Source organism: Pocillopora verrucosa, chromosome 3 (assembly GCF_036669915.1).
Source record: "Pocillopora verrucosa isolate sample1 chromosome 3, ASM3666991v2, whole genome shotgun sequence".
Taxonomy (NCBI): Eukaryota; Metazoa; Cnidaria; class Anthozoa; order Scleractinia; family Pocilloporidae; genus Pocillopora; species Pocillopora verrucosa.
Window position 1 is genome coordinate 4,080,990 of NC_089314.1, and position 26,130 is coordinate 4,107,119.

The 26,130-nt window shown below is 38.3% G+C and overlaps 3 protein-coding genes and 1 long non-coding RNA gene across 4 annotated transcripts in view; all 4 read left to right on the plus strand.

Annotated features, from left to right (window-relative positions):
- Window positions 1-3,347: 3,347 nt before the first annotated feature.
- On the plus strand, window positions 3,348-4,215 carry LOC136279954 (uncharacterized). The gene is made up of 3 exons (XR_010717079.1): window positions 3,348-3,468; window positions 3,604-3,867; window positions 4,118-4,215. It is a non-coding gene; the product is annotated as an uncharacterized lncRNA (long non-coding RNA).
- Window positions 4,216-8,809: 4,594 nt separating this feature from the next.
- LOC136279386 (C-reactive protein-like) lies at window positions 8,810-10,264 on the plus strand. The gene is made up of 2 exons (XM_066163057.1): window positions 8,810-9,027; window positions 9,889-10,264. Exons 1-2 carry the CDS (start codon window positions 8,810-8,812, stop codon window positions 10,262-10,264), a joined length of 594 nt encoding a protein of 197 aa, XP_066019154.1.
- Window positions 10,265-12,922: 2,658 nt separating this feature from the next.
- Window positions 12,923-21,626, plus strand: LOC131774477 (C-reactive protein-like). The gene is made up of 6 exons (XM_066164267.1): window positions 12,923-13,029; window positions 13,138-13,406; window positions 13,644-13,758; window positions 13,931-13,987; window positions 19,233-19,458; window positions 20,356-21,626. Exons 1-6 carry the CDS (start codon window positions 12,939-12,941, stop codon window positions 20,732-20,734), a joined length of 1,137 nt encoding a protein of 378 aa, XP_066020364.1. The 5' UTR covers window positions 12,923-12,938; the 3' UTR covers window positions 20,735-21,626.
- Window positions 21,627-23,482: 1,856 nt separating this feature from the next.
- Window positions 23,483-26,130, plus strand: part of LOC136279387 (C-reactive protein-like) — a 7,520-nt gene continuing 4,872 nt past the window's right edge. The window contains exons 1-3 of the mRNA XM_066163058.1: window positions 23,483-23,746; window positions 23,986-24,100; window positions 24,271-24,327. Of these exons, the coding sequence (XP_066019155.1) occupies window positions 23,483-23,746; window positions 23,986-24,100; window positions 24,271-24,327 (436 nt within the window). The remainder of the gene's footprint in view (window positions 23,747-23,985; window positions 24,101-24,270; window positions 24,328-26,130) is intronic.

Consider the following 26,130-nt stretch of genomic DNA (forward strand, 5'->3'; position numbering starts at 1 on the left):
GAGCATTTACGTATTTGTAGATGTTTATGTGCCCCAGGTCTCTGGCCCGCTCAGAAGTGAACACCATGTTTAATATGACAGCCTTGAGTGGCAATGTTAAAGATATATCCACGTCTTCAAAATTTTGCTCTTAACTGAATTCCTGGGCGCTACTTTACGCTGATAATGAAAGAGAAGGGAAAAGAGGATAAAGGGATAAAACTCGACAATGAATAAAGAGAAGAAAAGAGAGGGACTACTATGCAAATTGCAGTCAAACCTGTATTAAGCGGCAACGCACGGGGAATGGTAGGGTTACTGCTTAGGAAAAAGAGAAAGAAACTGGCACACAGTGCGCAGCTGAGTGTGTCACTGATTTTCTTACCAAATTTTAATGTGCTTCATGATTAGTTATTAAACAGAGCCACGGCAACATAGAGTTCATTTGTTTTCTACAGTAAAGACGTAAAACATCATTAATGGTGATGTCATCGATACATCTGTCTCCTAATAAGTAATAATGTGTGTATAATTCAGCTGATCACATAAATCTCTATGTTCGCACATCCGTGCTTTCATAATATGACTTGTGCAATTGCATTTTGAGTCAAAGTCGCATTACACTTCAGACGCGCGTTCTATCTTCGTTTTTGCAAACTAATTCCCAGCCCTCGTCTTTAGGAAATGCAATAATACTAAACCTAGTTTGGACCAAACCGCTCATTTATACCGCTTAAAGACTTTTTTCACAAATTCTAGAAACAATCCTTGGGGCAGGTTGCCAGATATAAGTTCTACAATGTTCTTGTAACTTTCCTCTTCGTATTCCTTAAAGACCTGCTTCAAGTTGAGCTCATGCTATAATTTTTTCACCTTGGATGAATCTCTTTTGCTTTTATCCTTCTGGAAAAAAGTAAACAAAATACAACAGAGTTATATTCCAGTTTCTCATCACGAGTGCTTGTCGTGTACAATGAAAATCTCTGGGAGAGAAGGTAATCTTTTGTTGTAATTGTAATAATGTATAAGAAAAATTCACACTCTTATAATAAGCCGAAAACGAGTGAATTCTTCATGTAACACCAGTGCAAAGTTAAAACACAAGTGAAAATTACAAATAGCGCGCGCGAGCTGTCAAAATTTCGTCTGTTTTGACTTTCTGTGATGTTTTTCTCAAGTAATTTATTAATGAGAAATAAAATCACTTGTCGTGCAATTTCATGTAAATAAGCATTAGGATTAGGCTTTTTGTTCTGATTGTAATAAATCTTAGCTCATCCTACAAGTCATTACATAATCTGAAAATTAATAAAATTAGGATACTTGCCACCGTAGTAGCTGTTCGATATAGGTATTTCAAAGCAGGGTATATCACAGGTCCAAAAAATGAATGAATCGTAGTTTGGAAGTGGAAACCATAGGAAGCGCACACATAGATTTCATAGAACACCAGCCCAAGTCTAAACACTGCTTTTAACACGTTTAGCCGTAAAGTAAATGCAAAGTAAGTGCTTGGAGTATCCACAGACAGTGATTAGATCAGTGGAAGGCAAAAACAGGGGGATATGGAGGGTGGGGCTGGGGGGGTTGGGGAGGGGCTGCTGAACAACAGCAGCTACTTAACTGCTGGTAAACTCAGCAAGTAAATAAATGAAGTTAACCACCTTAATAATCATGTAACTGTCTTCAATGCAACTCTACGGACAACCTCTTGTAGGCAAAGGAAACTGGGTTTCTAAAGACTTCAGGTAAAACAAGGACTTCAAAATTATGAATAAATAATTCCCCTTGAGCTTGACTATCACGCAATCTTCAAAGCAAGGCCTCGGACAACCTGTTAAAAAGTGGTTGTTCTCGGAAAACCGGTAAAAATATATTTTAAAAGCTTTCACTTGAAACAGTAGCTTCAAAAAATAAATTAAAAAATTGATCTTGTAGCTTAACTAACCAACATATCATCACGAAACTTTCTCAGTCAATGCATGGCTTCATAGGGTGCCATGAGCGACAAGAAAACCTTTTGTAATTTCCATATCAAAAACTATAGATAATAAAGAATCCGTTGAATTCCCCAAGCATTACTTTCAATTTTCAAAGCAAACTTTATTTCCAAAGCGAACAACAGTGTCGTCAGCATGTTCTATACTCTCATAAAGCACGCTACAATAAGCCAATTAGAATCCTAGTTAGAATGGTTCAAAAAATATAATTGGCTGTACAAGACTAAAGCTGTCAAAAATGTCAAACCGTCAAAGTTCAAAAACCATCAAAGTTCACATTCTGCGATAGTTTACAAACTAAAATAGTTCGGCAGGTCGAATTTAACACTTTTTCCTGAAGTTTTTTTAAGTCTCTAATACGGAATCTTAAAGTGAAATGTTCAGTGAACTTCAGCCGAATTATGGCTCATAAAAACACGCGAATTCATTCTCATGATAAGGTAGAAGATAAACTGTTCAAGGCGAGTGTTTTATGAATAAAGACAGCCGAATTCACCGGAACATGAAGATCGCTCGGGATGACAGCGCCGCAAAACTAGGCTACAGTGACTGATGAGGCTTTTCACTCAACGCATCGGAAAGGATATCAGAGCAAGCTCTTATTTTTTCACTCGAGGGGTGGCCGATGTAGTTTCTGACGCTTGCTTCACTGCGATGACCGGAGATCGCCATGATGAGCGAGCCGCGATGGACCTCAGCATGATCATATTCGCTCTGACACCGTCATGATTAGTATGAATTTTAACAGTTATGCCAGTTTGGCTATATTTTTCATCATTCTTGTTTTTGTTTTGTTTTTGAACACAAAACTTTATATACTATACGAGTGTTAGCTAACTGAGCGTGAAAACCTTTAAAACTCGGACTGTCTATTTTGTTTTCCCTTTGAGGATTTTCGTCTCCACTCACGTTTTAAGGACGTAAATTACAGCGCCTGGTATGTTTACAAACCTTTGTTTGATTCTTCTGTAGCTACTTGCCGGCTCGAATGTTCCGAAATTTCACTTTCAATTATCAAAAAAAAGGCTAGAAAGAAGTCCCAGAAAAGGTCGAACATAGTACAATTTGGCAGATGGCGTTACAGCTTTAGCTCAGCTCTATGCTCTATACTCTCATCGAGCACGCTCTTCCAACCAATGATGGCGCGTGTTATATCCGAACTTCACTATAAAGAAAAATAAAGAAGCCTAGCGAAGCGAGAAAACATTTACAAAGGAAGACAAACAGGAGCAAATCAGGAGGCCAAAGGCCTAAAAAAGGAAACCAAATTAATAATCGATGACAAGACATCACGTGTCATTAACCGTAGCAGATGTTTGCAAAGTCCATGGAAAAAGCTCTATGTTGCATGTCTGTGGCATTACGAAATGGTGTATCACCGTGAAAGTCATTTCTCTTTGAGCTACAAGATTAAGATGGGTTTCTCTCTATTTATGTGCCAATTTTCTTGCTTTGGTTGTATGGGCGAGTGCTGTGCAGACTTCAAAAGGTATCATCTTTCTTTCGTTGCAGTGATACTCGCGTTCATTTCCGCTCTATTTTCCTGATATCTACATCATGTTTTAAAGAAAGTATAGGCTAAAACAATTTTAATTGGTCATCTTCATTTCTTTATCAAACACAGGACATACGCCAAATAATGAGTTTGTCTTCACCAATTTTCTTGCTCACAATGGCTACTACTTGAACATCACAACTGTTGGTACAGAACTGGTCCAAAACCCCTTTGAGTGCGCGTTCAAGTGTCTGGAGAAGGATCCATGTTTGTCCTTCAACCTGGCAGATTCGAATGATGGACAATCTGCTGTGTGAACTGCTTCCATCTGACTATTGCACCCTTTCAGACAAGTTCATCACCAACCATCTTTGGTATCATCACAGTATTGCGGTAAAATAATTTTCTTTTTCTGCTTAATCTTATTATCACGTTTTTTTTTTCTCACTATTATTTCATCCTAATAATAACTAAAACCGGTTGCAATCTTCTGAGACTGTTCAACGTTAATGTATCTCTCAATGGCTTTATCTTTACAATTTTTTGGTTGTAAACCATTTTTAAGTCGTTTTATCGATCCGTCACGAAGTTTGTTTAACTGGTTTTTATCAAGGGAGTAAGTTATTGATTTTCTCGGTTTTAGCCTCTTTGTTCGAAGTTACCCTGTCAAAGCGATGGAACTTGTGTAGCTCTGTACCAGACAAACAGTGTCGCTGTGCGAAAGCATACACAGGAAGCCACTGCGAAAAAGGTAAAGTTTTGGTTACTAGAACAATGTTTTTAAAAATATTTCATGCTCGTGCTTGTCGTATCTTACTCCTGCTAAGCCATCATTCATCGTCATCTGACTTCACACTGACTTGTTTTTACAAACATAATTTTTTGCTCCATTATTATTCATTTTCTCTGTTCTTTCTATATCAGTTGATAATGACTGCAGCTGTTCATCAGGACCAGAAGGAAAACAGAGATGCAAAATAGGTCAGTTAATAGTCCACCTTCAAGTTAGGGTAGCTTAAAGCAGGTTTCCGAGACACCTATACCGAATATCAATAAAAAGCCCTAAAAAAGCGAGCTTCCCTTTACGGAGTTAAAGGAAATTCACACTTGTTCACAAACTATTAAAATTTGAAGCATGGGCGTTTCAAGGCAACCACAATTGATGTACTTATATATGGGGAAATCCCGTTACTCGGGTTTTTGGGTCGATGTCGTAATATATTTTATAGATTTTTTTCAACTTAAGGATTTTGTTTTTTGAGCGTTTCAAAATCATGACCACATTGAGTTTACTCTTTCTCCTTCAAGTGGATCAATCTACAATAAACGCAAGTAGATATCTGACAGCTTTTATCTTTTCCTTTTGTTCTAAGCAAAATGCCGTCGTCGGCTGAAAATGCAAATATATGACTGACGTTTTTCAATATGATGACTGAATATTGGCTTCGTTCTGTTTTGCCCTTTTTATGGACCTTGACATCACTTAGCAAATGATTTCGCTTTATTTTAAAAGAATCAAAAATGACTTTTTTACTTCCAGAGCCGAGAAAGACAGCCAACTATGTTTGTGGCACAATAAACCTACGACGGTTGTTTCCGTTTTCTTTGTTTTGTCTTTGCTCTGCTGATTCTTACGACTCAACCGCCTACATTGTCCAAAAGTTGCTAACTCTGATAGCCCGCTTGGGTAGCCAATTCGAACTCAAGATTCGCTTCATATTGTCCCCAGGCATTGCCAGCGACACAATGCATGATTTCGCATATTGTATTTTGCTCTTGTTTTATCTCCTTCGTTCAGCGCTCAATGCGAATTAAGTAAGAGAAGTTTATCATTTTCCCACTATGGCGAAATAGAAATTATTTCGGAAGTGAAAATTCCATTTGACGGCATGGTTTGAACAAATTTTAAAATGCCTAAGAACACGTTGAAAATTCGTCAGATGAAACGTTATTGCGACAAATTCAATAAACTTGATATAGAGCTCGGTATTTGAATAATTTCGCGCAGAAGCTGAAAAATTAAGAGACCTTTTTGAAGGGGCTTGATTTGATTTGTTGATATTTTCTCAAATGCGAGGATATGGCCCAAAAAGTATTCTCCTGAGGTTGAGGAAAAAAATCTATCGAATATTCTACGAGATCAACCCAAAAACTTCTTTAACAGTATTTCCCCATAACATACGCATGTCAATAGCGATTATCATGACACCCGCTACTTCAAACTTTAAATATTAGTGAACACATGTGTGAAATTCGTTCGATTGCGAAAAGGGTAATATTGTTCTGAGCGCTATGAATGCAGTCGGTAGCTGTCTAGAAAAACCGTAGACCTTCCACTCGGATGAAACTAAATTTACTTCGTTGACAGACCCAGCGCAGTGGTCATAAGTCGTGCATCCGCAAGGGGATCATTTTTTGCTTGATGCGTGCAAATTTCCAACCGAAAAGCCAGAAGGAATACATAGCAAACAATCGCTGACACGTAAAATATGCGGAAAAGCTCAATGAATGTGATAATTGAGTGTGATAAAAAGCTGCAAAAGTGGGGAAAAGGAAATCTCAAGACTTTCTCGAACCCAAAACTTACTTAACCAAGGAAAAGAGTAGAAGTTTCAGAAAAGACTGTTTCGCTGCGTCGCTGGGAGAGTACAACAAAGTAATTTGGTATTATCAACTGAGTTGATGACGTAAACTGGCCGACCGATAAGATTTTCAAAGCTGACGTTTGAAGCGTTAGCAATTCGTCAGAGGGAAGGGCTAAACTCTAAACAGTGGCCAACTTACGTTATCAAGTTGACAATACCAAATTATCACACTCAATCATGTGTTTCATGTTAATTTACTATTTTGATTTGAGCTTTATCAAAAACTTTATACACCTAAACTTACAATTTGGTGTGGCGGTGTATAAGGCTTCTGCCAGACAAATGGGTCCTGAAAATCTAAAAGCGCGCTACACAACCAATACAACAGTCGCACTTGCGCAGACGTTTGGCCGCTGTGTTGACGGAGCCCCTCTCTAGTAAAGTACAGGCAAAAAAATCCCGTTTTCATTTCTCCAAGCTACGTCTGAGAGGAGAAATACTATCAAAATCGGATTGACTTTCGCGTGAACGCTGTTTGGTAACAAATTTTCGGTATTTCAACTTATTTTAGTTTACAAACTCCGTTCAACTACCTTCTCAGCAGTAAAGCTGGTGGACAGACACTCGAGAACATTAACCGCGGTGGCAGGTTGAAAGCAAAACTCAGACAAAACAGCCAGCCTTGCAAACGTATCATCTTTTAGAAAAAAAACTTCATATATAGCACGCGTTGTCATTGGTAGAAAGAACGTGCTCTATCAGAGTGCAAAACACGGAGATGAGCTAAAGCTCTCGCGCCATCTGCCAATTTTAATTATGCCCGACCATATTCCGGACTTCACTCTAGCTTTTTTTCGTCAATTGGAAGGGAAATTTCGGAACAAGCGAGCCGGTAAGTAGCAACAGAAGAGCCAAATAAAGGTTTGTAAACATGCCAAGTGTCGTAATTGACGTTATTATGACATGAGACGAAAATCCCGGAGGAGGAACGAAATAAATTGCCCGAGTTTTGAAGGTTTTCACGTAAACTTACGTGCGATAATAAATATTAATCACAACTAACACCCGTATATTATAAATAGTTTCGTATTCACAAAGTTTCTGTAGTTTCGTCTTTATAGAAGTGGGGAGAAACATTCGACTAAGTCTCGTGTTTCTAGCCGCTTCCAACGTGCTTTACAACAGAACAGAGCGCTAGCACAATGAAAGCTTCTCTATTTGTTAATTCATTTGGTACAACTATCGGATAATTATAGCGATGTGTAGCTTGCTCACAAACACTATAAAGTCGTGGTGTAGTAACGAAGGTAAAACTAGACACAAACGCGTGCGCGCGCACACACACGCACACAACCATACACGCACACACTCGGGTGCACCATTCACATGCATATTCACCAGCGAGTGATAGCTTCGTATTTTGCCTTCTGTACCCTACGCTATAAGGGAAGGTTCGTTTTTCCTGGAGGTGGGAAGGGCTGGGTCCTCACAGAGGAGGGTCATCAGTGAAAGTCAGCACCAGAAGGGGAGGTTAATACCTCTTTGTTAGCTATTCAAAGGGAATATATGCCTTCACAGCCCTCACTTTCTCATATTTCTTTACTTTAAATGCAATATTGTGGTGATTAATTTAAATTTCAAGTTCACCTACTCTGAGGGAAGACAACTGATTTATGTGATAGAGATCTTCTCAGTCAATATCATTGTATTCCTGTTGCTTTCTGTTCGCCGCTTATCTTTTCGTATTTCAATATCAGTTAGATGCTAAATAAAATCTGCAACAAGCTTTTCTGAAACAATGTATTTTTTCAGAAAACTCTTTGATTGCCTTTTTATCCCCTGCTTTGAGCTTACTCTTTTGAAGCATTTGTTTTATTTGAGTTCGAGGCTGACAATCATCAGGTTTGCGGCCATGGCCACTCGTATGTGTTTTCGTACTCGGTAGGTAGTGAAAGTCGGGAAGTTTGCTGTAATTGGGATAGGGTCGTGGAGTTAGTGTAGCTGGAGAAGAACTTACGAATTCGCAAAGTTTATGCTTCCATATTCAAACTTCAGCTCTAAAACGTAAATATCCCACACTGATTGTTCGCATTTTCTTGTTTCAGCTTGCACACATTCATTACCGGGATACATTTATCATCAAATATTTTGCGTCCACAAGCGAAATGTTCTGAGGTTTCTATGGCATGGAACATACCGTGTAGTAGTGAGGGGAAGGGTCGCACTTTTGTCAGTCACCTAAAGTTGGGGGGTCAGGAGTTTTTTTTATTAAAATGCATGGGAGGGCCAACACTTCTTTTGGAAAAAAATACCAAAATTCCCCAACCTCACCCACCCCCTCCCCCTCCCAAGAAAATAACGTACCTTCCCTAACAATGACATCCATGCGACGATCTTCATATTCTACAATGTTAACAGTTACGTTGCGGTCTTAGATATTTGATAAGGGTGCAGCCCCCGAACCAACCACCTTGCAAAGAAAGTGGGAGCAAACTATGAGTTACCTGAGTAGAACTGCGGGTCGTTCAACACTTAACAACAAGACGGGATGGAGTCTTGTTCTATTTTGCTTACAATTGAACACTGTTGGGCCATCGTCCCGATAAGTGTGCAGCATTTTTAAAGAACTCTAAAAGATATTTACAAATACTAGATACTTCTGAAATGGGAAATTTAATTAAACAAATTACAGTTTCTCAAACAACTGTCTAAAATTTCTGCAATTCATTTCCTCTCTTATAGAGTACCTTATGGTGTTTCCTGAGCTGCGTTCTACCGAAAATTACGCCATGAAGAATCCAGCCATAGCTTCAGATCTCAGCCAGTTGTCGCTGTGTTTTTTCATCAAACTTGTTCAAGACCAAGGGGATCAGATGGTCGTTAGCTATGCCCGTGTTCATAGCAATGACATGATTGTCGAGATTTATCCAACACAAACAGAGTTTTATGTTGGCTTCAAGATGTTCCGGTAATGCTGCATATATTTTTTAGATGTCGGTCGGGGAATTTCTTTTTCGAGCCACAATAAGTCATGATAGAGGAAATGCTAAGATTGGCTTCTTCTTAATGCTTGGAGAGAGGGAGAAAGTTGAAAATACAAACAAACGAAAAGCCTTGGCTTCTTTCTCTTTTCTTATCGTAATTTAAATACCAAATATGTTTGACCAAAACAAATCTAGACGAGGACTCGCTTATTACGGTTCTAGCTATAAAAAGATGAGGTTTCTTTACCAACCCAGCTTTCAAATAGTAGCTCAGATGATACTTTGATATAGCAGAGATGAAATTAGCTCCTGAAGCATTTTATAAGTAGAGAAAGATGTTTTTCGTCTTATCACGAACGTGGGACAAAGAAAAAATTCTGAAATCCCATGAGGCATCGAACTTCAGACCTCCAGATTCCGCGCACTGGGCCACAGAGACAGTGAGCAAAGTCTCTATTTTATAAGTAATTGCATGAATAAGAGATTGACTGAATGAATGAAAACACTGAGCGAATCGAAGCTTGAATGTATGAACAATTAAGTCATTGATAAACGATTGATTGACTGACTGGTAATTTACCGACAGTTTTACCGACTAATTGGTTGACCGTGAGACTGACTGACTGACAGGCCACTTACATATTGCTATAAACTGACTGACTACTGACTAACAGACTGAATGACTCTATTGACTGACTTAGTGACAGTGGAAAAGGAGGGTCTTGAATGATCAAATATATTTAATATTGTTTGCTTTTTTTTTAATCCTGTCCTTTTTTTTTTGTTTGTTTTTTTGTTTTTTTTTGTTTTGTTTTGTTTTTTAATTTTTTTTTTTTTTTTTTCAGTTTTACCTCGACAAATCTCTACGATGATGCCTGGCAACACCTGTGTCTTGCCTGGGAAAACACTCAAGGAGTAACGAAACTCTATAGAGATGGCCAATTTACAGAACAGGTAACGAATCACGCCACTAAGAATTACGCACTTAAGGCTGGCGGCTTCCTGGTGCTTGGACAAGAGCAAGACTCTATTGGCGGAGGCTTTGATCGTAACCAAACTCTTCATGGCCGATTGGCAAGTGTCAACATGTGGGATAAAGTTCTGCCCGAAAGCGACATTGCCGCTCAGTACACAAATTGCAGCGTACCTCATGGTTCTGTTATTAACTGGTCTGTATTCAAAAATCTTACTCATGGCAATGTTGCAGTTGAAGAGCTGTGAACTATATTGATCATTGGTGGGGGTGGGATATGACAAGGTTTGATGTATTAAACTGTTAGAGCCGAAGTTTAGCTGTTGGCTGGCCCTACATTATCGATGTTAGCTGTTATGCAGACCCCCTACCTCCTCCCCCCTCCTCCATGGTGGACCTTGCATAACATCTCTCCTGTATTGTGTAACATGAAAACTACATTATCCAAGGCAATTATTATGAAGAATCTTCTCATGTGTGTTTTCGATGTAAATCCTCAGACTCAAGATAGAGCACTTTTCGCTTGAGTATCGTAAAAGCGTGAAAACAAACCTGTAAAAGGAAAGACCAAAAATTTCTTAAAGAATTCAGAGTAAAATTAGGCTTAGGGCTCCCCAAATAACAAAACCCACCAAGCGCTGTCTTCAAGCAATAAAGCTAGATAAATACAATAAAAAAGAAACTTAAATAAACATGCGCTCCATTCTTTTCTAAACTTTTCCGTGGCAGCAGAATTAAAATGAGCTGAACTGGAGCTCTTCCCCACCATTATTTATCTCCTGAATTCACACATCAAAATCTAGAGCGTTCTAAAATAATTAACAGCGACTAGGACTGAAAAAAAAAGAAAAAAATTCAGGGGCATAAGAAAACATCTACAGCGGAAGACAAACAGGAACAAAACAGGAGGCCAAACGACTAAAAAAGGAAAACAAAATATTAATTGATGAAAAGATATCGTGTCTTGTGCATCGTGTTCAGTGTCAGTTTTCTATTGCCTATCGTATCTGAAACACTGACTTGTTTTTGCAAACAGAAAATTTCCCATTTTAATTTACTTTCTCTTTTCTTTTTACATCAGTCGATAATGACTGCAAGTGGACCAGAAGGAAAACAGAGATGCAAAATAGGTTAATTAGTATTCTACCTTCGAGAGTTAATATAGCTTGAAACAGTTTTCCGAGACACCTATACCGAGTACTTATTAAAAGCGCTCAAAAAGCGATTATCCCTTTACGAGCTCCAACCAAATTCACACGTGTTCACAAATGATCTAAGTTTGAAGAAGTGGTCGTTTTAAGGCAACCACAATTGATATGCTTATACATGAGGAAATCCCGTCACACAGTCTTTTGGGTCGATCTCGTAAATTACATTAACTTTTTTGAACTTGAAGACACACAGAAATAGTACCTATTTACTTACGTCGTTTCCCTGTTCAACTGGAAGGCAGGTATTTGACAGCTTTTATCTTTTCCTTTTGTTTTGAGCAAAATGCCGTCAACTCTAATTTGCATAAGTTTGTATATGTCACCGTTATCTTCTATCACGCCGCGAATATTCAACTTGTCGGCTGAAAATGCAAATGTATGCTTGAGAATGTATATGCGTTTTTGACCATGATGACTAATTATTGGCTTCGCTCTTTTTGTCCCTTTTTATGGACCTTGACTTCCTCTCGGTCAATAAAAAAAGGGAGGAGAAGAACGTTGTCTACTGCTTCCAAGTCGAATTGGACTGTAGAAATTTTGGTTTTATGTGGAGGGAGAAAAGCCATAAAAAACATTTTTCATGGCCGATTGACAAGTGTCAACATGTGGGATAAGGTTCTTTCCGAAAGCGACATTGCCGCTCAGTACACAAATTGCAGTGTACCGCATGGTTCTGTTCTTAACTGGTCTGCATTCAAAAATCTTACTCATGGCAATGTCACAGTTGAAGAGCCCTGAACTACATCGGTCAATGATCAAAACTTCTGCAGAGCCTAAAAGCAAAGCTCACGTGATGTAAATTCTTAACATTAGTGAATGTACCATATGCATGGCATAGTTCTAAAATAGATACCAAAATACGGAATGATATTTCGTTGAAACGCTGCTCTTGACCAGTTATTTGGAAAACATTCCATTCATTTATTCACCTATTTACTTAGTAAAATGCTTGCAGTAGTCTAGAAAATTCCAGAGCAAAATGTACAGAATCTGAAAATTCGGCTGTTGATATCGTAGTTTAAGAACTAGGGCGGGGGGGGAGCGCTATGACATGGTTTGATGTATTAAACTGTCAGAGCGAAAGATTAACTATTGGCTGGCCGACATTTTTAATGTTAGCTAACTTCAGAGGTTATCATCTTTCTTCCGTTTGCGGGAAAGACTAAAAAGTGCTAAAAGAATTCGGAGTAAAATCAGTGTAAGGGCTTCCCAAATAACAATAGCCCGCCGGGCGCTGTCTTCAAGCAATACAGCTAGATAATTTCAATAAAAAAAGCCATAATAAACAGACGCTCTATTATTTCCTGAAACTTTCCGTGACAGCAGAATTAAAACGAGCTGAACTGGAGTTCTACTGGTCTATTATTTTCTCCTGAATTTACAAATCAAAAACTAGAGCGCTGAAATAGCAGCAACTAGTAAGAAAATAAAGAACCCAGGGACGCTTGAAAAAATTTCTAGAGGAAGACAAACAAGAGCAATACAGGAAGTCAAACGCCTGAAAAAAAATTTACAGAGGAAGAAAACATTTTAGAAAACATTTACAGAGAAAGACAAACGGGAGCAAATTAGGAAGCCAAACCCCCAAAAAAGGAGAACAAAATAATAATTGATGACAAGATAACATGTCATTAACAGAAGCAGATGTTTGCAAAGCCAATGCAAAAGCTTTATGTTACGTGTCTGTGGCATTACAAAATCGTGTATCACCATGAGCTACGAGAATAAGATGGCTTTTTTCTTTTTATCTGCCAATCTTCTTGCTCTGGTTGTATCGGCGAGTTCTGTGAAGACTTCAAAAGGTGTTGTCTTTCTTCCTTTTTGCTTTATTTTCCTTATATCTGCATCGTCTTTTTGAGAAAGTCGAAACCATTTTAATTGGTAATTTTCATTTCTTTATCAAAACACAGGACAAACGCCAAACGTTGGGTTTGTCTTCGCCAATTTCCTTGCTCACAAAGGCTACTATTTGAACGTTACAACTGTTGGTACAGAACTGGTCCAAGACTCCTCTGAGTGCGCGTTCAAGTGTCTGGAGAAGGATCTTTGTTTGTCCTTCAACCTGGCAGATTTGGATGATAACATTGACAATCTGCTATGTGAACTGCTTCCATCTGACCATTACACCCATTCAGATAAGTTTATCGCCAACCATCTTTGGTATCACTACAGTATTGCGGTAAAATTATTTTCCTTTTTCTACTTTATCTTATCATCACGTGTTTTTTATTATTATTATTTCATCCTTATAATAGCTAAAATCGGTTGCAATTGTTCGATAAAATTTTATTCAAGTGTTCAAGGTTAATATATCTCTCGTCGGAAGCCATTTTTAGGTCGTTTTATTGATCCGTCATCGAAGTTTTTTTAACTGGTTTTTATCAAGGGAGTAAGTAATTGATTTTCTCGGTTTTAGTCTCCTTGTTCGAGGTTGCCCTGTCAGAACAATGGAACTTGTGTACCTCTGTACCGGACAAACAGCTACAAGTGTCGCTGTACGAAAGCATACAAGGGAAGCCACTGCGAAAACGGTAAAGGTGTTGGTTCCTAGAACAATATTTTCAAAAGTATTTCGCGCACGTGCTTTTCGTATCTAACTCCTACTGAGCCATCATTCATCGTCATTTTACTTCACACAGACTCGTTTTGACAAACATAAATTTTTTCCTGATACTATTCATTTTCTCTGTTATTCTATAACAGTTGATAATGACTGCAGCTGTTCATCAGGACCAGAAGGAAAACAGAGATGCAAAATAGGTCAGTTAATATTCCACCTTCGAGTTTAGGTAGCTTGAAACAGCTTTCCGAGACACCTATACCGAATACATATTAAAAAAACTCTAAAATAGCGACTTTCCCTTTACGAAGGCAAACGAAATTTACTCGTGTTCACAAAATGATTAAAGTCTGAATTAATGGGCGTTTCAAGGCAAACACAGTTGGTGTACTTATATATGGGGAAATCCCGTTACATAGTTTTTTAGATCGGTCTCGTAATACGAAGCCAATATCCAGCCATCTTAACCGCACAGGCTTTTTTGTATAAAGGCTCTATCTTGTAGCGAACGATTTCTCTTTATTTTGAAAGAATCAAGAATGAATTTTTGACTTCCAGAGCCGAGAAAGAAAGCCAGCTGTGTTTGTAGCACAATCATGACGACTTCCACTTGAGTAGGGTTCGTGCATATGTATGAGCACTCTTACCTAGTAACGCGTGACGTATTATACGTCACGTTCCACTGGGAGTCTTATGCCCCATTCACACCAAAGCTTAAACATGTTTAAAAGTTGTTTTGTTAAACACAGTTAATTTTTTTTTTCTTCATAGAAACTATTTAACCGAATATTTTTGACTTGAATGTAGCACATTGGAAATACAAGTTAGCTAGTACTTGAATCCAATGGAAAATCAAGTTTTTCAGTTCTCTGTTTATAATTTTCATTCAATGAAAACCAGTTTAACAAAACATGTTTTGCTGGTGTGAATGGGGTATTAGATGGAAGCTGTGTAGTAAAACCTGTTTGGATGCGGCCTAGCCTGAGAAACTAAGATCGAGAAATTCGACGTGAACAACGTCTGGTGTTTTGACTGTAATTTCGAAAGCTTTGTTTGCTAAGTGGATAAAGATAAAGCAGATGTAGTTTAGAAAATGGTTGTGATCTTTGAAAGTCATAAAGATTTTGTCCATGAAAGATTATGCAAATTCACGCCTGAAATTGAAGCGAATCGTAATTTGAACTTTTTGTTTACATAAGTTTGGGTGATATTTAAAAGTAAAAGTCGGTTTTCGTAAAGCGAAGACATTGTTCACTGAAGGGAAAGGTTTCTTCGCTTTCTTTTCCGATCAGGCAATGTTCGATCTCTGATCTCTCGTGGATCACAGACGCGGCGATTCCACTCCGCATTCCAGCCGTCAAAGGAAACGATCACGTAATCATCGTTTACTTCTTTAACCGTGCACACACATCAAACTCTTTCTTTCTTTCTTCATCGACTGCTTCAGCTTTGAAGCCCACAGTTTGTGAAAGCGACATCACGTTTTTATTTAACCGTGCGTTTAGCTCATGCGATCAAAACAGGTTTGCGATTGATAAAGCAGGTCAACTTGTTACTGGGATACCTGTGGTAGCCCAGTCATAAAATGCCTTTGTTTTTTTGTCGTCTTTTTTTTTTGTTTTTTGTTTTTTTCCTCCGCCACAAAATGGAAAAACTGCGCAATAGTACCCAGAGGTCATTGGGCCCTCAACACCATGACAATTAACTGTGATCCAATGAGGTGTTCACATGCTGATCACGCGTGCTATCTTGATGATCATTGACGTTGTCATGCACGGACAGGGCCGGGTCACATGACGAACACGAGATTTTTGCCCATAAACTATTTTGTCAGTCGTTTTGTATTTCAACGTAATCGGATTACGATCATCTGGAGCATTATGGGGCAAACGCTCAAAATACTTATAGACGCATACGCAATTCGTATTGTTCGCGGCCAATCCACACAAAAAGATGTTATTGAGCGAAAAATTTTGGATCGGACAGAATCGCGAACGCTTGAAAGCCATGAAAACATTGAATGCCTTGTATGTCTTGTATGCCAAGTATGCCAATGTCTTAGTTGAAAACGTAAACTCGTTGTAAAAAGCAAAATCTGAAATCTGAAACCAAACTGCATATACTCTATGCAATCTATTGAACAACACTACTACCGTGAGACTGAAGAACAAAATTCAAATGGATGCAAACTGCTAGTGAAGAAACATGTCATGTTAGATTCACTTGATGCCAGGGAACGTAGCTACGATAACAATGCGAATGGTATTAATTTCACGATCAGAAAGGTGAATCTTATGTTTGTTTTCATTGTAATTGTATGGATATTCTTTTTTAATAAATACATGATCCAAAATCCCGTGTATTTTGTGTATAATGTTATTATGTCAAGTATTGTTTACGCAATTGTCTTGTCACAGGCGACCCAAGGTCACGTTTCGAGAAAGAGCCAACGATTAATTCACGAACGCGTCACGCGTTGTGTGACTCAGAGTAAGTTATTCTAGGAACCGTTGAAACTTTGAACACGTTATAAGGAAAAGTATAGGGAACGAAATATGGTCGATTTACAACGATAAATATTTCGAAATATGAAGATTTTTCTCGAAAAATCAATAAAACTTACTCATACCCTGTGTATCCGTTGTAGTTTCTGGCGATTGTTGCCGTTTTAAGCTTGCTTTACCATCACTATTATTCACGTCATCTACTTTTATTACATTGGTAAAATCTGTACAGACATCACACCAACCAACTCGCGCGCAAAGTAAGAAGACTATGTTGAAGGCTTGAAATTATATTACGATCGATTTTCATCAAGAAATGGGCCAGGAATTTTCCACAATAGTGCAAATAATCGTGAAGGCTGATCGCGGAAAAGCGATTGCGTGACGCTCGGTAAGCTGTAAGATGACATGTTATTATATACCAGACGTAAAAACTCTTCAGATTCTCAGTCTGCACTTTGTACTCACTCTGCAGTCTATATTTTGTACCTGGTCTGCAGTCTTCTGTCTACATTTTGTACTAACAGGTATCCGTGGCACAAATACAGTTTATTTTTGGTTACATTTATTCGCACAACACACATAATCTACCACAAAATACCTGTGTGTGAGGTAATTCGACATTTTCATTCTTTCCCGCGTTAATAATCTTCTTTCCTTTTGTAAGAATGTAGACCACTTACAATGTTTCAAGTAATCCACCCACCCTACAAAAAATAACTCTTGTAATAAATAACTCTAATGTTTTGAGACAGGTGTATGCCCTTAGCCAGACTTGAGCTCACTATTTCAGTATACTAGTCCGACACGCGTAGTATCACTACACTTGATTCCACGGATCCAGTACCATCCAGGTATCCCAGTTACCCTGCTCACAGGGTCTAGTTTTGATGAATCTGCAATCGGTCGCTAGGATACTTAGTGGTGTCCTGTGTCCCTATGTAATTCTAGCGCCTCATTGCGCATGTGTCGATTTAGACCGGAATTCTTAATAAATTACACACCGTGTTGAAGTCGTAATGAAACCCACGTCAGTCGTTTAGGTTTTCTTTTTTTGTCTTTCCTCTAACGATTTTTGCGACTCCGCCGCCGGCATTGTCTAAAAATTGCTGACTCTGTTAGTCCGCTCGGGTAGCTAATGCCAACGATGGATTCGCTTTATATTGTCCTCGGGCGCTGCCAATGATTTAACGATATTTCCCCATAACATACGCATATCAGCAGTAATTGACATGACACCCGCTACTTCAAATTTTAAATATTGGTGAACACAAGTGCGAAATTTGTTCGACTGCGAAGAGGGAAATTTTCTTTTGAGCGCTATGAATGCAGTCGGTAGGTGTCTAGAAAAACCGAAGACCTTCTTTTCGGATGAAACTGAATTTACCGATACCGACAGAGCCAGCACAGCGGTCATAAGTCGTGCATGTGCCGTGCGCGTGCCAATCTCTCACTCAAAGGCCAAAAAGAATACATAACAAACCATCGCTAACAAGCAAAATATGAAGAAAAGCTCAGTGAAACTGTTATAGAAATATGTAAAAAGATACAAGAGTAGGGGGGAAAAAATCTCAAGATTTTTCGAACCCAAACTTATTTAATCATGGAAAAGGGTGTGAGTTTCAGAAGATACTGTGTTGCTGCGTCGCTGGGAGAGTATAACAAGGTAATTTGGTATTGTCAACGCGGTTCTTCAGTTCGTGGGGCTGAATCGTTCTCGCAACTTCCATCTCTTCTTTACTAGTAGAGTACGATGTATCAAAACTCTCGGTAGAGCTTGCTGACGGTAGGTATACATCGCTATCGGACATTGTTTCAAGAATATTTCAACGTTGACCGATACAAAATTACAAGAGATGTGAGAGATTTGTAAGTGTCAACGGAGCCGGTTTTTACAGTTTTCTACGTCATCACCCGCTAATTCGTTACCAGTCCACGGGACACTTTTAAGACAAAATAAGAGCTCTTTAGGGCTCGAAAAAATCAAGTTTTAAGTTTTTTGCCGATAAGTAGCAACAGAAGAGTCCAAAAAAGGTCTGTATAAACATGCCAGGCGCTGTAATTGACATTATTATAACGTGAAAATCCTCAAAGAGGAAACGAAGTGAACTCTCCGACTTTTGATGGTTTTCACGTAAGCTTACGTACGGTAATAAATATCAAACACATCTAACACACGTATAGTATATAAAGTTTTGTGTTCACAAAGTTTCTACAGTTTCTTCTTCAAAGAAGTGGGGAGAAACACTCCTCTAATTCTCGTGTATCTCCCTACTCTTCTTTCCTGTTCTATCCACTTCCTCCGTGCGTTACAACAGTATGGAGCATAGTCCAGGCCTTTCTATTTGTTAATTAGTATGGCTATCGGATAATTACAGAGATGTGTAACTTACTCACAAGCATTCTTTATAGCGAATGAGGTAAAAAAGTGGTGGTTTAGTGACGAAGGCAGAAAGTAGACACAAACGCGCGCGCTCGTACACACGCACACACTTGGCTGCACCCAAACACAAAAGAGGTGAATGGGCTAAGAGACGCGTCCGACTTTCTATTCACGAGTGAATGATAACTTCGTCTTTTGACTTCTTTAACCTATGCAATAACCATGACGTGTAGACGATCTTCATATTCTACATTCTTAATTACATTATGGCCTTAGATAGTTGATGAGAGCGCGCCCGAACCAGCTACTTTGCAAAGAAACCGGGGGCAAATTACAAGTTACCTGGGTAGAACTGCGGATCATTCAAAGCTTGGCAACAAGACGGGATTGAGTCTTATTCTATGTTGCCTACAAATGAACACTGTGTGGCATTCTTGAAGAACGCTAGAACATTTATACAAATAGTGTATACTTCTAAATAGGAAAATTTAATTAAAGAAAGCGCAGTTGCTCAAACAACTGTCTAAAAATTTTTGCAAATCATTTCCTCTGTTGTAGAGTACCTTATGGTGTTTCCGGAGCTGCGTTCTACAGAAAATTACGCCATGAAGAATCCAGCCATAACTTCAGATCTCAGCCAGTTGTCGTTGTGTTTTTTAATCAAACTTGTTCAAGACCAAGGGAAGCAGAATGTCGTCAGCTATGCCAGTAAACATAACAATGAGATTACTTTCGAAATTTATCCAACATTAACACGATTTTATGTTGGCGGCAAAGACTTCAGGTAATGCTGCGTATATTTTTTAGAAGTCAGTTGAAGAATTTCTTATTCGAGCCACAATAAGTTATTATACAGGAAATACTACGATCGACTTCTTCCTAACGCTTGGAGAGAGAAAGTTAAACATACAAACAAACGGAAAGCGTTAAGCTTCTTTCCCTTTTCTTATCATGATTTAAATACCAAATATGTTAATCTTTTACCGAAACAAATCTAGACGTATTTTCCTGTTGCGTTGCAAATAACTATTCGGGTCCTTTTTTAAAATATGATTTAGATCACTCTGCTCAATAGGGCTCAATAGTCGTCTTTAAAGTGACGAGGACTCGCTTATTACGGTTTTAGCCATAAAAGGACGAGGTTTCTTAACCGACTCGGCTTTCAAAATAGTAGCTCAGATGATACTTTGACTTAAACATTTTATAAGAAGAGAAAGATGTTTTTCGTCTTGTCACGAGCGTGGGACAAAAAGAAATTCTGAGTTCCCATGAGGAATCGAACCTCAGTCCTTCCGATTCCGCGCGCTGAGCCACAGAGATTCTACAGTGAGTGAGGTCTCTATTTTATAAATAATTGCATAAATAAGAGATTGCCTGAATGAATGAAAACACTGAACGAATCGAAGCTTGAATGTATGAATGATTAAGTCATTGATAAACGATTGATTGACTGACTGACAAGCCACTTACATATTCCTATAAACTGACTGACTACAGACTAACAGACTGGATAACTCTATTGACCAACTTAGTGACAATGAAAAAGGAGGTTCTTGAATGATCAAATATATATTTAATGCTGTATGCTTTTTGTTTTTTTTCGTTTCGTTTTGTTTTGTTTTGTTTTGTTTTGCTTTGTTTTGTTTTGTTTTGTTTCGTTTATTGCTTTGTTTTGTTTCAGGTTTACTTCGATAAATCTCTACGATGATAACACCTGGCAACACCTGTGTCTCACCTGGGAAAACACTCAAGGAGTAACAAAACTCTACAAAGATGGCCAATTTACCGGACAGGTAACGAATGATGCCACTAAGAATTATGTACTAAAGGCTGGCGGCGCTCTGGTGCTTGGACAAGAGCAAGACTCTGTCGGCGGACGCTTCAATCCTAACCAAACTCTTCATGGCCGATTGGCAAGTGTCAACATGTGGGATAAAGTTCTGCCCGAAAGCGACATTGCCGCTCAGTACACAAATTGCAGCGTACCTCATGGTTCTGTTATTGACTGGTCTGTATTCAAAAATCTTACTCATGGCAATGTTAGATTTGAAGAGCCGTGAACTACATTGGTCAGTGATCAAAACTCTTGTAGAGCCTAAAATCATAAATCGCTTGACGTGAATTCCTAATATTAGTGAATATACCATATGCATGGCATAGTACTAAAATAGACACCAAAGCTGTTAGTTAGCCAGTTATTTGGAAAATATTTCATTCATTTATTTATTCACCTATTTACTTAGTTTTTTGATAAAATATATTAAAATAAGAGGTAAATTTTAGGTGACCGGTGTTTGCCATAAAGTTGACACAGCTCATGGCAATGTTGCAGTTGAAGAGCCGTGAACTACATTGGTCAGTAATCAACTCTTACAAAGCCTAAAATTATGGCGATGTAAATTCCCAATATTAGTGAATGTACCATATGCATGACATAGTACTAAAATATATACAAAAATATGAGAAGATATTTCGTTGAAACGCTGCTTTTGGCCAATTATTTGGAAAACATGTCATTTGTTTATTCACCTATTTACTCAGTTGTTTGATGAAACATATTTAAATAAGACATAAATTTTTAGGTGACCGGTGTTTGCCATAAAGTTAAGACAGTTACTTGTTTTATTGTAAGCAGCCTTAACAACATAAAACTTTTCTTCTCTGTTCTAATTCACTCATGACACTTGAGAAGAAGCTTCGAGGGCATTTCAAGATCTTTCAAGATCCCAAAGAAATTTCAAACATTGAGAGGCTGACAGGACGAGCGCTAATGCTTTGAATGTGCGCCTATGAAAGTCTTCTAGAATGGTAATCGCATATGCCCTGTCGCATATGATAAGTTGCGATTATGAAAAAAGCCCGCATGTCCTTAATAAGCCACTGTGTTCTACCGCTAGAACTAAATAATAAATCCAGGGGCACTAGAAAACATATACAAAGGAAGACAAATAGGAGTAAATCAGGACGCCAAACCCCCCGAAAAAGGAAAACGAAATAATCATTGATGGCAAGATATGCCTTAAACAGAAGCAGATATCTGCAAAGCCCATGTAAAAGCTTAGTGTTGCATGTCTGTGGCATTACGAAATCGTGTATCACCATGAAAGTCATTTCTCTTTGAGCTAAAAGAATAAGACGGCTTTTTTCTATTTATCTGTCACTTTTCTTACTCCGGTTGTATGGGCGAGTTGTGTGAAGACTTCAAAAGGTATCATCTTTCTTCCATTGCAGTGATACTCGCGTTTCCTTTTGCTTTATTTTCCTGATATCTACCAAGTATTATTTCAAAAGTGTAAGCCAGTTCTAGACTAGTTCTTTGAAAACATTTCATCCATTTATTCACCTTTTTACTCAGTAAAATGCTTGCAGTAGTCTAGCAAATTCCAGAGTAAAATTACAAGAATCTGGAAATTCTGCTATTGACATCGTAATCTTAGAACTGGGGAATATGCTATAAATAGGGGCGAGGGGGGGAGGGCTATGACATGGTTTGATGTATTGTATTAAAGGAAAGTTAAAAAATTGCTAAAAGAAATAAAAAAAAAAAAAAACTCACCCAGCGCTGTCTGCAAGCAATAAAGCTAGATAAGCACAAAAAAATTAAATAAACAGATGCTCCATTATTTCCTGAAACTTTCCGTAACAGCAGAATTGGAACGAGCTGATTTCAATAGCTGAAACTCTTCTGTACCATTATTTATCTCCTTAATTTACAAACAAAAAGTAGAGCGCTCTAAAACCATAGCAACTGGGAAAAAGAAAGATAGAGAAACCCAGGGGCACCAGAAAACACTTACAGAGGAAGACAAACAAGAGCAAAACAGGAAACCAAACTCCCGAAAAAGAAAAACAAAATAATAATTGATGACAAGCTATCGTGTCACTAACTGTTCAAGCAGATGTTTACAAAGCCCATGAAAAAGCTTAATGTTGCGTGTCTGTGGCATTGCGAAATCGTTTATCACTATGAAAATCACTTATCTTCGAGCTTCAAGAATAAGATGGCTTTTTCCTATTTATCTGCCAATTTTCTTCTTTGTTTGTTTGTATCGGCGAGTTGTTTGCAGACTTCAAAGGTTATCACATTTCTTCCCTTGCAGGAAAGACCTGTCATGTTGGAGCACTTTTCGATTGAGCAAAGTGCCAAAGAATTCAGAGTAAGAACAGGTTAAGAGCTTCCCAAATAACAAAAACCCACCAATTGCTGTCTTCAAACAATAAAGCTAGATAACTACAATAAAAAAAACTGTAATAAACAGACTGAAACTTTCCGTGACAGCAGAATTAAAACGAGCTCAACTAGAGCTCTACTGGTCCATTATTTTTCTCCTGAATTTACACATCAAAAGCTAGAGCGCTAATTGAATTAACAGCAACTAGAAAGAAAAAAAAAACCCAGGGGCGCTAGAAAACACTTGCAGAGGAAGACAAACAGGAGCAAATCAGGAGGCCAAACGCCTGAAAAAGAAAACAAATTAATAACTGATGACAAGATATCGTGTCATTAACCGAAGCAGTTGTTTGCAAAGCCCATTTAAAACGCTTAGTGTTGCGTATCTGTAGCATTACGAAATCGTGTATCACTATGAAAAGCTTTTTTCTTTGAGCTACAAGAATAAGATGGCTTCTTTCTATTTATCTGTTAACTTTCTTGCTCTGGTTGTATCGGCGAGTTCTGTGAAGACTTCAAAAGGTGTTGTCTTTCTTCCTTTTCGTTTTATTTATCACTGATATCTACATCGTCTTTTTGAGAAAGTCGAAACCATTTTAAATGGTAATTTTCATTTCTTTATAAAAACACAGGACAAATGCCAAACGTTGGGTTTGTCTTCACCAATTTCCTTGCTCACAAAGGCTACTATTTGAACGTTACAACTATTGGTACAGAACTGGTCCAAGACTCCTTTGAGTGCGTGTTCAAGTGTCTGGAGAAGGATTCATGTTTGTCCTTCAACCTGGCAGATTTGGATGATAACATTGACAATCTGCTATGTGAACTGCTTCCATCTGACCATTACACCCATTCAGACAAGTTCATCACCAACCATCTTTGGTATCATCACAGTATTGCGGTAAAATTATTTTCCTTTTTCTACCTTATCTTTATCATCACGTTTTTTGTTATTACTATTTTTTCATCCTAATAATAACTAAAATCGGTTGCAATCGTTTGAGCAAACTTTATTCAAGTGTTCAACGTTAATATGTCTCTCGTCGGAAGCCATTTTTAAGTCGTTTTATCGATCCGTTATCGAAGTTTGTTTAACTGGATTTTATCAAGGGAGTAAGTAATTAATTTTATCGGTTTTAGTCTCCTTGCTCGAAGCAGCCTTGTCAAAACAATGGAACTTGTGTACCCCTGTACCGGACAAACAGGTACAAGTGTCGCTGTACGAAAGCATACACAGGAAGCCACTGCGAAAAAGGTAAAGTTCTGTTTTCTAAAACAATAATTCCAAAATTTTTTCGCGCGCGTGCTTGTCGTATCTGGTTCCCACTGAGCCATCATCCGTCGCCATTTTACTTCACACTGACTTGTTTTTGCAAACAGAAGTTTTCCCATTTTAATTCATTTTCTCTATTCTTTTTACATCAGTTGATAATGACTGCAGCTGTTCATCAGGACCAGAAGGAAAACAGAGATGCAAAATAGGTCAGTTAGTACTCCACCTTGAATTAAGATAGCTTGAAACAGTTCTCCGACACACCTATACCGGAAGCGCTAGAAAAGCGACTTTCCCTTTACGAAGTCCAACGAAATTCACACCTGTTCACAATATGTTTAAAGTTTGAAGTAATGGGTGTTTCAAGGCAACCACAATTGATATGCTAATACATGGGGAAATCCCGTTGCACAGCTTTTTGTGTCGATCTCGTAAAATCTTCCATAGACTTAAGAAGTTTTCTTTTTGAGCTAGACCTCGCTGTTGAGTGAATCTCATCACATTAAATTCAGCCGTTTAAAAATCATGACTCCGTCGAATTAACCCTTTACAATAAAAGCAAGCTCCAAATCAAGTTTTACTTAATATATCACAATAATCTTACATCTCACAAATTTTCAATGGGATCGGAGCTATTGTGTTAAATTTAAACCATTTCCTCGTATCGACAAGAAACCACAAACTAGCCAATTAAGAGTACTTTTTTATCATTACATCTATTGTTCACTAATTTACATGGTTTTGTTCTGTTTTGTTTCGGAAATGGTTCTATAAAATTTGTCCTAATTTTGCTTTCTCGAAATGCAGACGTGTCCATTACATCCGAATCAAGAATGACTTTTTTACTTCGAGAGCCGAGAAAGAAGGCCAACTGTGTTTGTAGCACAATAAACCCACGACAGTCGTTTATGTTTTCTTTGTTTTGTCTGTCCTCTAACGATTTTTGCGACTCCACCGCCGGCAGTTTCCAATAATTGCAAACTCTGTCAGTTCTCTCGGGTAGTCAATTCGGACACAGGATTCGCTTCATATTGACCACGGGCACTGCCAGCGATATAACACATGATTTCATGTATTGTAGTTTTATCTCCTTCGTTAGGCGCTTAGTGCGAATTAAGTAACAGAAGTTTGTTATTATCCTACTATGGTGAATTAGCAATTATCTCGGAAGTGAAAATTCGATTGGACGGTATGGTTTGAAAAATTTTTACAATAGCTCAGAACACGTTGAAAATTCCTCAGTTGAAACGTTATTGCGACAAATTCAATGAACTTGATTTAGAGCTCGGTATATGAATAATTTCGCGTAGAAGCTGAAAAATTAAGAGTCATTTTAGAAGGGCTTGATTTCATTTCTTGATATATTTTCTCAAATGCGATCATGTAGCCCAAAAAAGCATTTTCCTGAGCTTGAGGAAAAAAATCTATCGAAGATCAACCTAAAAACCTCTTTCGCGGTATTTCCCCATAACATACGCATGTCAATAATGATTGCCATGACACCCGCTACTTTAAACTTTAAACCGTTGGTGAACACATGTGTGAAATTCGTTCGACTGCGAAAAGGGAAATTCTGTTTTGAGCGCTATGAATGCAGTCGGTAGGTGTCTAGGAAAACCGTAGACCTTCCACTCGGATGAAACTGAATTTGCCTATGCTGACAGAGCCAGCACGGCAGTCATAAGCAGTGCATGCGCAAGGGATCAGTTTTTGCCGGGTGCGAGTCAATTTCCCACGCAAAGGCCAAAAGGAACACATAAAAAACAATCGCTGACGCGCACAATATGCGGAAAAGCTTAGTGAAACTGCCATAGAAATCTATAGAAAGATACAAAAGTGGGGAAGAGAGAAACTCAAGACTTTTTCGAACACAAAAAAATTATCTAATCATGGAAAAGGGGGAAGTTTCTAAAGAGACTGTGGAGCTACGTCGCTGGGAGAGTACAACAGGGTAATTTGGTATTATCAACTGAGTTGATAACGTAAACTGGCCGACCGATAAGAGTTTCAAA